General features: G+C 45.6%; 1 protein-coding gene and 1 long non-coding RNA gene across 4 annotated transcripts; one reads left to right on the plus strand and one right to left on the minus strand.

Annotated features, from left to right (window-relative positions):
• Positions 1-5,437: 5,437 nt before the first annotated feature.
• On the plus strand, positions 5,438-10,908 carry LOC144113547 (uncharacterized). 2 transcript variants are annotated; one of them, XR_013310819.1, is made up of 4 exons: positions 5,438-5,555; positions 7,508-7,738; positions 8,183-8,226; positions 10,737-10,908. It is a non-coding gene; the product is annotated as an uncharacterized LOC144113547 (long non-coding RNA). The 2 variants fall into 2 exon arrangements; XR_013310818.1 differs by lacking the exon at positions 8,183-8,226.
• Positions 10,909-11,744: 836 nt separating this feature from the next.
• Positions 11,745-13,739, minus strand: LOC144135368 (uncharacterized). 2 transcript variants are annotated; one of them, XM_077668045.1, is made up of 3 exons: positions 13,568-13,739; positions 12,805-13,057; positions 11,745-12,131 (listed from the first exon to the last, which is right to left on the minus strand). In XM_077668045.1, the coding sequence occupies exons 1-3, from the start codon at positions 13,660-13,662 to the stop codon at positions 11,952-11,954; spliced, it is 528 nt and encodes a 175-aa protein (XP_077524171.1). In that variant the 5' UTR covers positions 13,663-13,739; the 3' UTR covers positions 11,745-11,951. The 2 variants fall into 2 exon arrangements, with proteins under 2 accessions (XP_077524171.1, XP_077524178.1); XM_077668052.1 differs by having other exon boundaries at positions 12,805-13,034; positions 13,568-13,654.
• Between the last annotated feature and the right edge of the window lie 497 nt (positions 13,740-14,236).

Consider the following 14,236-nt stretch of genomic DNA (forward strand, 5'->3'; position numbering starts at 1 on the left):
ATGTACTCAAAAGGCGCATAGACCCCCCCCCCCCGTATTCTTTACCGTCTCACAAGGCAATGCAAAAGAGGCTCTTTGCGCCACGGGCACACATCCCCCTAACTGCCTTCACCGCACTAGCCGCTAGAAACTTCCAGGAATGTCGCCGCTCAGTCTCAGGGACTCATTGTTGGCATTGGGAACACATCAGAAGATGAAGCGATCTTACAACTCAGCTTACAACTCAGCTTGAGTGCACCGCGCAGCAACTAAGGGCAGCTGTGCGCCAACGTGAGTCTTGCTTTCTAACCCCAGTAGGTCCTCGCACTGCACAAGCTGCAGGGCAGCGCAAAGCTTGAATCGGGCGGTTCCAGAAGCCATCCCGAGAAGTAGCACTGTCGGACGTCTGGCGAGAGCCCCCTCCCCGCGATCGTAACGCGTCTGGCCATCGGCGGCCATCTATAGGAGTACGGCTCGCTCTAATGCTGGTCTGCCTAGCGGTGCATCGCCACTTACGTTCTCCAGCCATGTGTTGACCAGGTGAGCCGTATAGACGAGTAGCGAGTGTCTGACTTTGGCCGTGGGAATGCTCGGGCTGCTGCCGATGACCATCGGTCCCCCTCGTGACCGGACCGCCGCTGCTCCACGCGCTGATGTTCGCTACGGCGCGCCTCGAGCAGCCCACCACAGCCGAGCTCGCGCCCACTCGAGTGATGGTGATCGCTTTAGCATGTCGCCGATAAACACACGGAATGAGACCAGGCTAGAATAGGCAGCGGACCCTTAATTAGCCCCTTTTAGCCCTGGGGCCTTCAGTTGACACCAGAGCACAAAATTTATTCTGGAGCCTCAGTAACGATGGAAAAATCTATTGATATTTATTGGAATGATTCCTTCGCGGTTCCTGTTCCTATAGGCATCAATGCTCTCTACATTTCTCCTGAGCTGTGCGGTATAAAGAAGAAGAAAAGGCGGCAATGAAGGAATGGATGAAGAAGGTCGAAGTATCAAAAATGTATAAAATCTTTTTTCCCTTTTCTTTTCTTCTTTTCTGCTCAGACTTCCATCACCACCATCACCCACCGTCAGCGCCATAGAGAAATAACAAGAAAAATAAGAATGGAATTTAGCGCATTTCGCAGGAACTATCAAATCACGAATGGCAGTTTACTAATATATCTGTATTGTATCCGTAATATATTATATCTGTACCCTCTTATGAAGCAGGAACGTCAAGGCTAGCGAAAAGGGTTCAACTTAAACTGAGGACATCGCAGCGAGCTATTAAAAGAAAAGGGACAGGTGTAATGATAGGTGTAGTTAAGAGACAGGAAGAGAGCAGAACGGGTGAGGAATAAACCCAGTCTAATGATTACCTAACCGAAATTAAAAGAAGAAATTGGCCTGGCCAGGGTAATGCCAAGTCAAGATAACCGATGGTCCTTGAGGGTGACGTACAGGATTCCAAGAGAAGTCAGGCGTAGCAGGAGGCGACGGAAAGTTGGGTGGGCGGACGAGATTAACAAGTTTGCGGGAATAAGGTGACAGTGGCTGACACAGGCCAGGATTAAGAGATATGGGGAGTGCCCTTTGTCCTGCAGTGAATGTGGTCGGACTGATCAAGATGATTATGGGATTAAATGCGTAGAGGTTGCTCTTTGCCACGTTATCGACATGTGCAATTCTGGCCCCACCAGATCATGTAAGATAGGAAAAGGTTGTTTTAGTGATATCTTTGTAACCCTTTTTAGGACCGAGATTTCGTATGTTGAACGGGCTTGTTGATTGTGTGTGGTCTTGGTTCTGCGCATGTTTCGGTTTTCCTTATATCTTCTGGCTTCTCAGCGAATGAAGTTAGATGAAGTTATCCTTTTTGATGAGTAGTTCTCCCGTTCTGTTTTTCTTTATATTCGTTATTGTCTCCTGTCTCAACGGGTAGGTTAGAGTCTCATGATAGCACATATGTCACTTCTGCCGCATTAATGATCACTCGTTATTATTCCTTCTCCAGCAAGCCACACGGTTATAAACTAAAGCAAGAAGCTACGGTGACGCCTCACTCACTAAAGAGCGGTATGTGAAAGCATTATATTTCACAATTGTCGCTTCTTTTGCAACTTTTGTGCGTGATTGCGTCAGTTTCTTTGCAATTGTCGGCCCATCATCTGCGATATTCGCACTGCAAGAAGCAGTAGCAGGTCGTAGACGGTGCTGACATTCCCATATATCACTTTTTTTAATTTTAATTTCGATTCTCTTCCTTGGTTGCTCACAACCTGGTGGTCTGTTGTGATGACATCACAAAGTCACGTGAGCTCCCTCAACCAATCAGCGACTTTCCTGACACCAGATATCCCCGGGATTTTGGTGTGGTTACAGCTGATGCTGTCGCATTAATAGAGGCCGCTAGATGCACACGCGCACGCAGTCACAGCGGTGCGGTTAGGCGGGGCACTCCGCGTGCGCAGCCGGCGTCCGGTAAACCGGTGTCTGTCTACGCGAAGCTAAAATTCCCTACTAGCTCCCATTTGTAGCCGTATGGCTGCACTCAAGTGGACGAAAAGGAGTAATAATTCCCGTACTCACCATATTCACACGTGTACCACGCTTATTTTTTGATGCCCTGAGTCTACCTTTAGTCAATCACCCCATTATGGTGGAGTGGTACAGGAAACTTCAACAGATGCCAAAACATAGACGTGGGTCCCCAAAATACAAAACCCGAGTCCGGACGAATGGGAGAAACTGCTTTCCAGCGACCGCTGTGAAGAACAACAAGGTCTGGTACAGCGAGATCAATGGGCGGCAGTGGCCAGGGGAGTCCTGGACTGAGGGCAACCGACCATTGATTAGAACTGGCCGAGCTCGACAGAGGAGACTCCTGGGTACACACCCAAGGATAGAACATCTCTGAAGATGCCACAAAGCCGCAGACTAGAATAAAGTTTTCTCCTCCTCCTGACAGAATGAAATGACTTTACTGTTTTCCGCCGTTCTTTTCTCTCAGTGCGTTTCGTCGCGCTCACTCTTCCGCACCCACAGAGGCGAGCTCCTCATGGCCGGCTTTTGTTTTTATTGCGACAGCGTGCCTGCTGGCATCAAGTATTATTTACAATTAGAGATGGATACACATGCAGGCTGTTTGGCGGTGGCGGCGGACGAGACGCCCTTATGAAAATGTTCTACAGACTGTCTATAGACTTTTTATAGACACTATAGACGCCCTTTAGACTATTGTTTTAAATAGACACTGTATAGATGCTCATTAGACTAAAGTCTATAACCTTCCTAATTTCCTTTTGTCTGTAGATGGTCCATAGACTACTTATAGACTGAAGTCTATAACCGCATCAATTTCCTTCTATCTATAGATGGTCCATAGACTATCTATGGACTAAAGTCTATACCAAATATAATTTTCTTTTGTCTACAGACGGTCAATAGATTATCTATAGACTAAAGTCTATAACCGCCTTACTTCCTTTTGTCCATAGAATGTCTATAGATCATCTATAGATGCAAGTCCATAACAGACAATTTTCCTTTCTCTATATTCAGTCAATAGATTATCTATAGACTAAAGTGTATAACAACCTTAATCTCCTTCCGTCTATAAGTGGTCAATAGACTATCTATAAAGTAAAGTCTATAACCGCCTTAATTTTGTTCTGTCTATAGATGGTCCATAGAATATCTGTAGACTAGTCTGTAACAGACAAGTTTTCTTTGTCTATAGACGGTCAATAGATTATCTATAGATTGAAGCCTATAACTGCCTCATTTCCTTTTGTGCATAAAAAGTCTATAGTAAACATAATTTTCCTTTGCCTATAGGCAGTCAATAGATTTTCTACAGACTAAAGTCGATACCTGCCTTATTTCCTTTTCTCCATAGACAATCTATACACCATCTATAGACTAATGCCTATAACCGCCATAATTTCCTTTTGTTTATAGACAATCTATAAACCATCTATAGACTAGTCTATAACCGGCTTAGCAGCCATTTGTCTATAGACGACCTACAGACAATTTATAGACCAAAATCTCTCAACCGCCTTAATTTCTTATCGTCTATAGACAATCTTTAGACTACGTAATGACTATTGTCTATAGACCTATTGCCTATTGTTTTTAACAATCCTAATTTTATCTAACAATGTATACACTGCCTTTCGACTAAGTCCATAAAATATCCATTTCTTTTCGCACTGCATGCTGAGTAGAACTGCATCGGGCCGCCGCGGTGGTTAAGTGGTTATGGCGCTCGGCTGCTGACCCGAAAGACGCGGATTCGTTGCCAGCCGCGGCGGTCGAATTTCGATGGAGGCGAAATTCCTGAGGCCCGTGTAGTGTGCGATGTCAGTGCACGTTAAAGAACCCCAGGCGGTCGAAATTTCCGGAGCCCTTCACTACGGCATCCCTCATTCCCTGAGTTGGCTGGGGACGTTAAACCCCCACGAACCAAACTGCATCGGGTGACCGCAACTAATGTCAAAGTCCTCCGCTTCCTTTGCTATGTCAGGGATAAAAAAAAATATTGTCCAACGGCAATGCAATATCTTCATGTATATTGTTTTTAGAAGCTTTGAAGAGCTAATTTTTCTTAAACCGCGACGTATATTGAGAATATAATTCAATAATCTTTAATGCTGACAGGTAGAGCGATGAAAGGCACCCATTTCTGAAGTAAGGCTGCTGCAAACTGTACTACATCAAACGAACACACTCTCCCTTAAAGGAATCGCTCGAGAATATACCATTACACGTTCTATCGTTACTGTCCAACGCGCATAAATTAAGAAGCATTTCATCAGTGACTACATTTATTTCTCCTTAAAACCTCCTGTAAAATAAGGGGGAATAACGGGGGTGAGAATTCAAGGATGTGCCCATCTCTCAGAAACATGATTCGAAGGGACTCAAAGATCATGGTTCTCTGCGGAATTAAGATATGCCATTTATACTTTTGCAGTTTGCATTCACGTGAAAAAGTGCTGCGACTCAGCAATCAGAAACCCAGTATATTTTCGTTCTTCGCCGTACACCTGCTGCATCGGAGGCGATAACACGCTGTTGTCCATACCGGTTTTCAAAACACGAGCACACGCCAAAAAGACGTTATTGGATGGGGGAAACATTTCATTCGTCAGAAAAGGCAGAATGCAGACGATCCGTGCAAAGACGTTATGCTATGCACCATTATAATTATTTGAAAAGGGCGCCACATCCTATTCGATGGGAGATACGGCGCACATGGACAAAGTTGTAAGGTTTCGGTTTTCGCGAAAGTAATAAGCTTTTTAAAGCGCGAGTGGAGAATTTATGCTTTAAACCAATGGCCCTTTGTGTTCTTGGATGCTAGAGCAAGCTACACTTGGCAAGAGTGCAACCAATATAGACATGAACTTGAAATTGGTTTCTGTTTCACTTTTTACCATTTTGCCCGTGGGCGGCGGAAAATCATCCGGGCAGCAAACAACTGTGTACGCCGGCACGCCGGTGTGTCGGCGTCGGCGGCGTTGTCTCTCGTGGATTAAGTTTTGATTGAAATTCAACTTAATCGTCCACTTACGGTAAGTCTACACGATTATTTTTATTCATCCGGTCTCCTTAGCCACTCTAAGCAGTGCTGTGTGTGCAGAGCAGATTATGTGCGCAGCGACAAACTTCCTATCCACGTTTGTAAGCACGTTTGTGTGAGCAGCGGCACCCGCCATGTTCTCGAATAATGCGCTTTCGTCTGTGCCGCTATGTCTTTCCTGGCGCGCGGAAAGGCACTCGGTGCGAAACCCGGGACGGTAAGACATCCTCGCGAGCTCTCTACTGGCTTTTCCGTGCTGAAAGGTAGGTGCACAGCCAGAAATATCGCTTAGCCCGTGAGTGAAGGCCGAAATGAAACTATGCGTTAGAGCCGTGTGAGCACGATTTACTTGGCATCTTCGCAAACGCACAATCAAGTTCAGAGGTGGATTACATTTATTTTTTATTCTTTGTGTTATCGCCTGTCGGGACCATGGAGTGATGTTCATTGAGAGGTGTGCATTAATTGCTTGTTTGTTGTAGCCGCTCACTCGGTGCGCGTCGTGGGCAGCGACGTTTCACCAAATATGTTTTGTAACGCTATTGACTAGAGCTCGAGGCGTTTGTCAAAGATGTAGTGATGCGGCGGTGGAGGAATGCTAATAGAGTGATGGTTGAAATAAAAGTGGTTGCCGGCGCAAATCGCGAGTGTGTACAAACACCGCGAAGAACCTACGAGCTGCATCCCGTCTCTCCTTTCGTTGCACACGTATGGATTCGTCCATCCCTGTTATCCGAGCGGTTGGCCGCCGCCGCTGGCCTGCGGGCAATTCATTTCGAAAGCTGAGTAAAAGTCGCCTCGACAAGAGATGGCTTACATTTCGTTCCGAGAGGCTCATTCATAAACCCCGCTTACGCGTGCACAAATTTCTCCAGTACCAATTGTGCGAGAGGCAGAGTATGCGTTTCTGATCTCACACTGCTACATTACAAAAACGCCAATGTAACTTGGCGCTTATTTGCGCCGCGAATGCAATTCTGCTCGCGCTGTTTTATTATGGCTGCGCCTTTTGATGAACACGTTAATTGTTTCAATGAAATAATTCTTACTTTGAGCGTGTTCGTTGCTTTCGTTGATTTTTCTATCAGCGTTAGGTTAGGGTACCTGCATGCAAGTGTCTCCTTTTTACTGCTCTGTCCAGGCTGCACTTGAAGTAAAAACTCAATTTGAAATGGTATTTCATCATTACAATAATGAGCTTGTCGTCTGAAGCTCACGTATGGTTCTGAAATGGCGCTGCTGCAGCCACTATGTGCTGTTTGAGTTTTTCTGCATAATCAGCACGGCATGGAAGCGCTGTAACCCACTGGTTCCAAAGAGCCCACTCTGGTGTATGAGTATGCTGTTTCGTCTTAGTGTTTCAAGTTGTGGGCGCAAAACCGTGGTGAACTGGTTCGCAGTCTGCCTGGTAGCTTTTGCATGGCTTGTGCCTGTTTCAGTATCGGCGTACGTACCAGGCTTCATGCAGGGTATTTTGAAGCGCTTGTTCAATAGCGGGTATAAGAATAAATGCTTGAATATTCTCCAGTTGGGATTCTTTTGCAAGGAGCACTGAATGTACGTTTTATGGAGCAGCATTCTCAACAGCTCGTAGCGAGTCAATGATAAGTGGCACAAGTTTTCTAAGCATTCTATTCCAATTAATGTAAAGGGAATGCATACAGAGGTCAGTATTCGCAATAGCTATTTAGTGTAGAGGTAGAGTGCTGCACGGAATGTGGATATTAGTTACAATGTTTTATGACAGCCACATAGAATTTGTCATGCATATTTACTGAAATGATGAATCCGGCGTGATGGCTCAGTGGTTATCGTGTTCTTCAGGTGCTCAAGTTATGCCAAGTCGTCAGTTATGTTATGTAAAGCTACGTCAAGTTATCGTCACCACTGCAAAGTAGCGATGATAACTGCGAGCATCACATAACAGTCTCTGCCTTTGTGCAGATTACCCACTGTGCAGCCGTACATCTCACTGGTCATCGCACGTGCCCTGAAGACGGACGGTAGTCTCGAGCAGCGTACCAGGAAGGCGTGGTTGTCGGTGTCACACGGAAATCCGGCACAGCATCAACGGTTCACTGTGGGCTATAAAAGAAGATTACTTCCACTGGGACCTCACTTGGCAGTGGTGACCGTAACTGCGAGCATCATGTAACAGTCTCTGCCTTTGTGCAGGTTTGTGCATAATTATGCCTCACTGAATGTGATTTTGTTTTCCTTTTATGTCGTCGCTGCCCCTAAGTAGATGAGTTTTTTGTACAAGATCTGAGCATACTATAGCTCGTTGTTGTGCTTGACATCCGTCTTCCACTCACTGATAGCACCTTTGCAACATGCTAAGAGTGCAAATTTAATTTTCATCGTGGTGCATGTGCGGGAATAACAGAAGAATCTTTCAATGCTAAGCACGAAGCCAAAAAGAAAGCATGGAAATGTGACTCTTGTCGAGGCAACCACAACGGCACAAGCACCACAGAAAATCCGAAGCATGAATCCGATGTGATACTCAGATTACTGCAGACTGAAACGAAGCTTGATGCTCTTTTGCCTTTGTCAAAAAAGTTTGATGCATTTGAGACGCAAATGCAGTTGCTCTCTGATAAGTTTGACGACTTTCAGAACCACCTGACTGTTCAAGAGAAAACTACAAAACAACTGACGAAGTGAGTTGAAGGGCTGGAATCTAACAACGTAGGTAGTGATATAACTCTGCTGAAGCCGGACCTTGATGATTTGGAGTGGCGTAGTCGCTGTCTAACCCTAGAGCTTCATATATTGACTGAAACCCAGGATGAGGACATGCTAAGCAAAAAAAATGAGATTGTAGAAAAGCTGCAAGTTAAGGCTATTACACAAGACGACATTACCGCTATGCTACACAGGGCTGAACTGACAAAAACATTGCAAACCTTTTCAACATGCACTTTGTAGAAGTTGGTGCCTCAAATGATATTCATGGTACATTATCATGTGAACAATATATTAATGTTCAATGTCCTCAAGCTGTATTTCTCACTCCAACTTGAGCCGAAGAAGTCCTCAACATAATCATGACGCTGAAAGACAACTGTGCATCAGCCTACGATGATGTGAAAGTTTCCCCCGTGAAGTTGTAGCCACACTGATAACTCCAGTCCTTACGCATATATGCAACTGCATACTTCAAGTAGGGATATTTCCAAACCAAATGAAGCTTCCGCATGTTCCAGCTATTCATAAAGGTGGTGCTTTTGAAGACGAACAACTATAGACCAATGTCAGTGCTTTCAGTCTTTTCAAAAGTTGCTGAACACATAATGAACAAAAGAATTGTTGATTTCCTCACTCTGCATAACTTGATAGTAAACAAGCAGTTTGGATTCAGAAAGAATAAGGCAACTGAAACTGCTTTACTTTATATTAAACAGAAAATTCTTGACAACATTAAGAAAGGAAAGCTTACTTTGGGTTTCTTTCTTGATTTCAGGAAAACCTTTGATTCTGTCCATCATGATATATTATTAATAAAGCTACCGTTCTATGGAATCCAAGGTACAGCACATGCCCTGATGGAAAGCTGTTTAATTTGCAGGGAGCAATACACCATAATAAAGAGCACCAAATCCGATTGAGGCACTATTAAATACGGAGTTCCATAGGGATCCATTCTAGGCCCCATATTATTCTTGATATATATGAGTGATATTGTAAACACCCCAGGCTGCTCTGAAATGGTATTACATGCAGATGACACTAATGTATTTTTTTTTTCAGGTTGCAATGAAAGCTTCGTTTACAGGGAAGCAAATGAATGGCTTCACTATTTAGACTTTTAGTCAACCTTTAATAAACTAGACCTAAAGATAAACAAGATGGAATACCTGATTTTCAAGCCTAAAAGTAGCAAAACAGATAGTGAGTTCAAATTGAAGTTCCGGAATAACATTATCAACCAGTCTAAGAGGATTTGCTTTCTAGGTGTTATCATTCATGAAATGTTTCTCTGGAATTCGCACACAGAAGCTCTCCGAATTGAACTTCTCGTGTTTTTGGCATATTAAGCAGGTTGCCAGTGAAGCAATAAACTTACTATGCTCTCTTTCATTCACGTTTAACATACTGCTCCCTGGTATCGTCAGACACAACACAAAGAAACCTTGATTAGCTGCACCCTCTGCAAAAGAGCTCAATATGTGGTATTCGAAAATACCAAAAATAGAACATTGCTTGCCATGCTTTAAGGTCTATGACATACTAGAGATCAGTAAGCTATTCAAATATAAGTTATTTCTGGAAATCGTGCAGCAGTATATGTTACACCGTTCAAATATTGAGGTTCAGTACAAAAAGAAACACACTCCACATCTCCTTAGGGAAGATAAAATACAGGGGCCCCGATCTCCCACCAACTATGGTGATGTGAGATTATGTACGCAAATAGCAAATTTATTGAATCAATATCCAGCCATGTTTCAATTTTTACCAATCTACCCATCACTACCTAAAGAAAACACTAAGACATATGTACCTAATAGAATAATAAGTCAAAGAATTTCTTTTGTGTCATGGATGACATTTGGGTGTGTTGTACGTGTAAATTGTATTTGGGAATCTGTAAATCTTTTTTTATTCCATATACAGAAGCATGCACACAGTCCTCAGGGTTGTCCATTTGTTTTGTTTTGTGTGCTTCCATACATATTGGTTGTTGTACGATGTACTGTACTGCAAATGTGTTCGAATATGCCTATAGTGGTTGCCACTGCTGTCAGGGGTGGGATGGCCTCATCAGGCAAAAATGCCATTTGCCTTCTCACCCAGGACAAATTTTGTATTTTTTTTTGTCCCAAATAAACTGTACTACTACTACAACCTTGATGATGCAGGTTCGATCCTGGTCTAGCCTGTCGCGTTTTGATAGAGGCAAAATGCTAGAGGCCTGTGTTCTATGCAATGTCAGTGCACGGTAAGAAACTGCCGGTGGCCGAAATTACTCCACAACCTTTCACTACGGCGCCTCTCATGGCCTGAGTCACCTTGGGTTTTTGGACCACATAAAACCAAACCAAAACATGACTAGCTTTCTTCAATGGGATAGCCAGGATATATATGCCTTGTTTTTTAAAGCACATTTGTATAGATGGAGTGGGAATTTTTTATCAGTTTCTCTTATTTTTTTTCTTCCACTGTACAGGTCAACATGCCTGGATGACTGACTGCAGACAACAGGTCGCAGGATTGCTTCTGAGGAAACTATATTCGGACTATTACTTTCAGCATTTATTTTTATATGGTGTATTCTTATGGTGCATGTGTTGCATATTCCTTGTCTGCATAGCTTGGAAATAAAATAAATTGTAAGTATATTGATCGTCATGTCATTTGTGAAGACCGTGTGGTGACCTTTTTGAACAGTTGTAGACTGTCTGTAGGCAGCCTACAGACAATGGTCAATTAAGGTTTTTTAAACAGAGCTCTATAGACTGTCTATAGACAAATATCTACAGCATTGCCAGGCCATATAACTGTGGAATGTCTATAGACCTATGTCTACTGGACCAGTAGATTTTTGTCTATAGACAAATCTACAGGAAGTGTATGGCATAAGTCTATAGATCATCTATAGACTGCCTATACACCTGTGTCTGCTATCACTAGACATTTGTCTATAGACGGTCTATGGACAGAAGTCTATAGGAAGTGTATGGCCATAAATCTGTAAATTTTCTAAAGACTGTCTATAGACCTGTGTCTATAGACTGCCTATAGACCTATTTACTTTCTGTAGACATTTGTCTATGGACTGTCTATAGACAACAAAAGTCTACTAAAAGTGTATGGCGGAAAATCTATAGATTGTATTTAGAATGGTCTACTGGATTTGTCTATAGACAGTCTATAGACTTCTTAGACTAAAGTCCATAGACAGTCTGTGGATTGTGTAAGGAAATTTTTGTAAGGGCGCCCGCCTCCGCGACTGCCCTGGGTGGCCGCGAGGAGCCCTCGCGCAACTCGTAGTACTGGCCGTCGGTCGACGAAGGGGTGGTGTACAGTTGTAGAAACCGAATGATTTAGTTCGTTTCTGATGACAGTAGATTGTTATCGTTTACGTAAATTAGTTTATTGCAAGAAACAAACTGTTCATTAGGAGGGGAGCAAGAGCTCGAGAAATTGCATGCTCATCGCTGGGGCTCCCCGCTCGTTCTGTCCTTTTCCCTTGCCCCTCCAGACGGAGGAGCCCTCCGCTTGTCTCAACCTTTGGCCCTCTCCCTCGGGTTCCCAGAGTCCCGTCGCCCGAGGGGAGCCGCTGCCGGCCATAAACAATCGGGAGGTGCCTGTGTTTTGTCTCGCGAAGCGTATTAAAAAATGACACAAATACACAGGATAAATATGAAAAAAAAACGAAGTTTCAACAGCAGTCGGTTCGCGACGGCCGGAGTGTCGGGGGCCTTCCCACGATGGACTTCAGATTCAGCGTGTCCACCTCCGCATCCTGGTCGGTGGCGATGACACGCCGCTTGGCATCGTCGAAGGTCACCGACCGCCACTGACGGCCCGGGTACGGCTCGTGCATGGCCATCGGCAATACCTGCGCAGAGGAGCCGCCAGCGTGTGAGGTCTCAAAGCGCTTATTCTCGTCACGGTGGGGCGCGCTAGCTCACTGAATGAAGACACATGGGAACGCTTCAGTCATACGCAACAAGAGGATTCCTGCCAGCATATATATGCAGTGACAACAGATGGAAGACCACATTCTTCCCATAGACCTTCCAGGGGACAAGGTTTCGCACTGAACCCCGCATCAACAACAAGTGGGGCAGGAAAACAGATCTTCTGAAGTCAGCATACCACTACTGTCGCAATGGTGCTGCCACCGGTGCGACTTGTGCGATCAAGGTTGCCCTTCCCAGCAATCTCACGGGACAAATGTTTGATTCAACTGCCACCTGCCACGGTGCGCGTTTCTCACAATCCGGTGGGCCGGTTGTGATGAAGCCACAAGGTCACGTGACCCCCGTGGCCCACCTACCTTCTACGTTGCATCTCAGCGGGAATTATCGTGGATTTTTCGGTTATGGTCAAAGATGCCGCGGCGACAATAGCTCTTTTTATCGCGACCACGTTAAAATCGACAGCAGAGCCGAACTACGGCCCTGTTACAGTGCGCTTATAATTAGAGACATCCTCCAATTTATATAACAGCCTCCCGTGCGCACCTCCATTTCCATCAGCAGGGAAGCGGCGGCGGCAGAGACACCCACCTTCGAGGCTGCGCTGGGGGGTCGCGAGCAGCCATCGCCCAACTCGTCGCACTGGCCGTTGGGCGACGAAGAGGTGTTGCGTCGGTTAGCCGCGGCCGGGGTGTTGGGGGCCTGCCCACGGAAGTCTTCAGCGTGAGCGGGTCCACCTCGGGATCCAGGTCGGTGGCGATGACACGCCGCTTGCCATCGTCGAAGGACACCGACCGGCACTGGCGGCCCGGTTGGGGCTCCTGAACGGACATTGTGAAACAACCTGCATGTACACCGAGCAACAGCTTATGTACTCAAAAGGCGCATAGACCCCCCCCCCCCCGTATTCTTTACCGTCTCACAAGACAACGCAAAAGAGGCTCTTTGCGCCACGGGGCACACATCCCCCTAACTGCCTTCACCGCACTAGCCGCTAGAAACATCCAGGAATGTCGCCCGCTCAGTCTCAGGGACTCATTGTTGGCATTGGGAACACATCAGAAGGATGAAGCGATCTTACAACTCAGCTTGAGTGCACCGCGCAGCAACTAAGGGCAGCTGTGCGCCAACGTGAGTCTTGCTTTCTAACCCCAGTAGGTCCTCGCACTGCACAAGCTGCAGGGCAGCGCAAAGCTTGAATCGGGCGGTTCCAGAAGCCATCCCGAGAAGTAGCACTGTCGACGTCTGGCGAGAGCCCCTCCCCGCGATCGTAACGCGTCTGGCCATCGGCGGCCATCTATAGGAGTACGGCTCGCTCTAATGCTGGTCTGCCTAGCGGTGCATCGCCACTTACGTTCTCCAGCCATGTGTTGACCAGGTGAGCCGTGTAGACGAGTAGCGAGTGTCTGCCTTTGGCCGTGGAATGCTCGGGCTGCTGCCGATGACCATCGGTCCCCTCGTGACCGGACCGCCGCTGCTCCACGCGCTGATGTTCGCTACGGCGCGCCTCGAGCAGCCCACCACAGCCGAGCTCGCGCCCACTCGAGTGATGGTGATCGCTTTAGCATGTCGCCGATAAACACACGGAATGAGACCAGGCTAGAATAGGCAGCGGACCCTTAATTAGCCCCTTTTAGCCCTGGGGCCTTCAGTTGACACCAGAGCACAAAATTTATTCTGGAGCCTCAGTAACGATGGAAAAATCTATTGATATTTATTGGAATGATTCCTTCGCGGTTCCTGTTCCTATAGGCATCAATGCTCTCACATTTCTCCTGAGCTGTGCGGTATAAAGAAGAAGAAAAGGCGGCAATGAAGGAATGGATGAAGAAGTCGAAGTATCAAAAATGTATAAAATCTTTTTTCCCTTTTCTTTTCTTCTTTTCTGCTCAGACTTCCATCACCACCATCACCCACCGTCAGCGCAATAGAGAAATAACAAGAAAAATAAGAATGGAATTTAGCGCATTTCGCAGGAACTATCAAATCACGAATGGCAGTTTACTAATATATCTGTATTGTA

Source organism: Amblyomma americanum, chromosome 1, assembly GCF_052857255.1.
Source record: "Amblyomma americanum isolate KBUSLIRL-KWMA chromosome 1, ASM5285725v1, whole genome shotgun sequence".
NCBI classification, from domain to species: domain Eukaryota; kingdom Metazoa; phylum Arthropoda; class Arachnida; order Ixodida; family Ixodidae; genus Amblyomma; species Amblyomma americanum.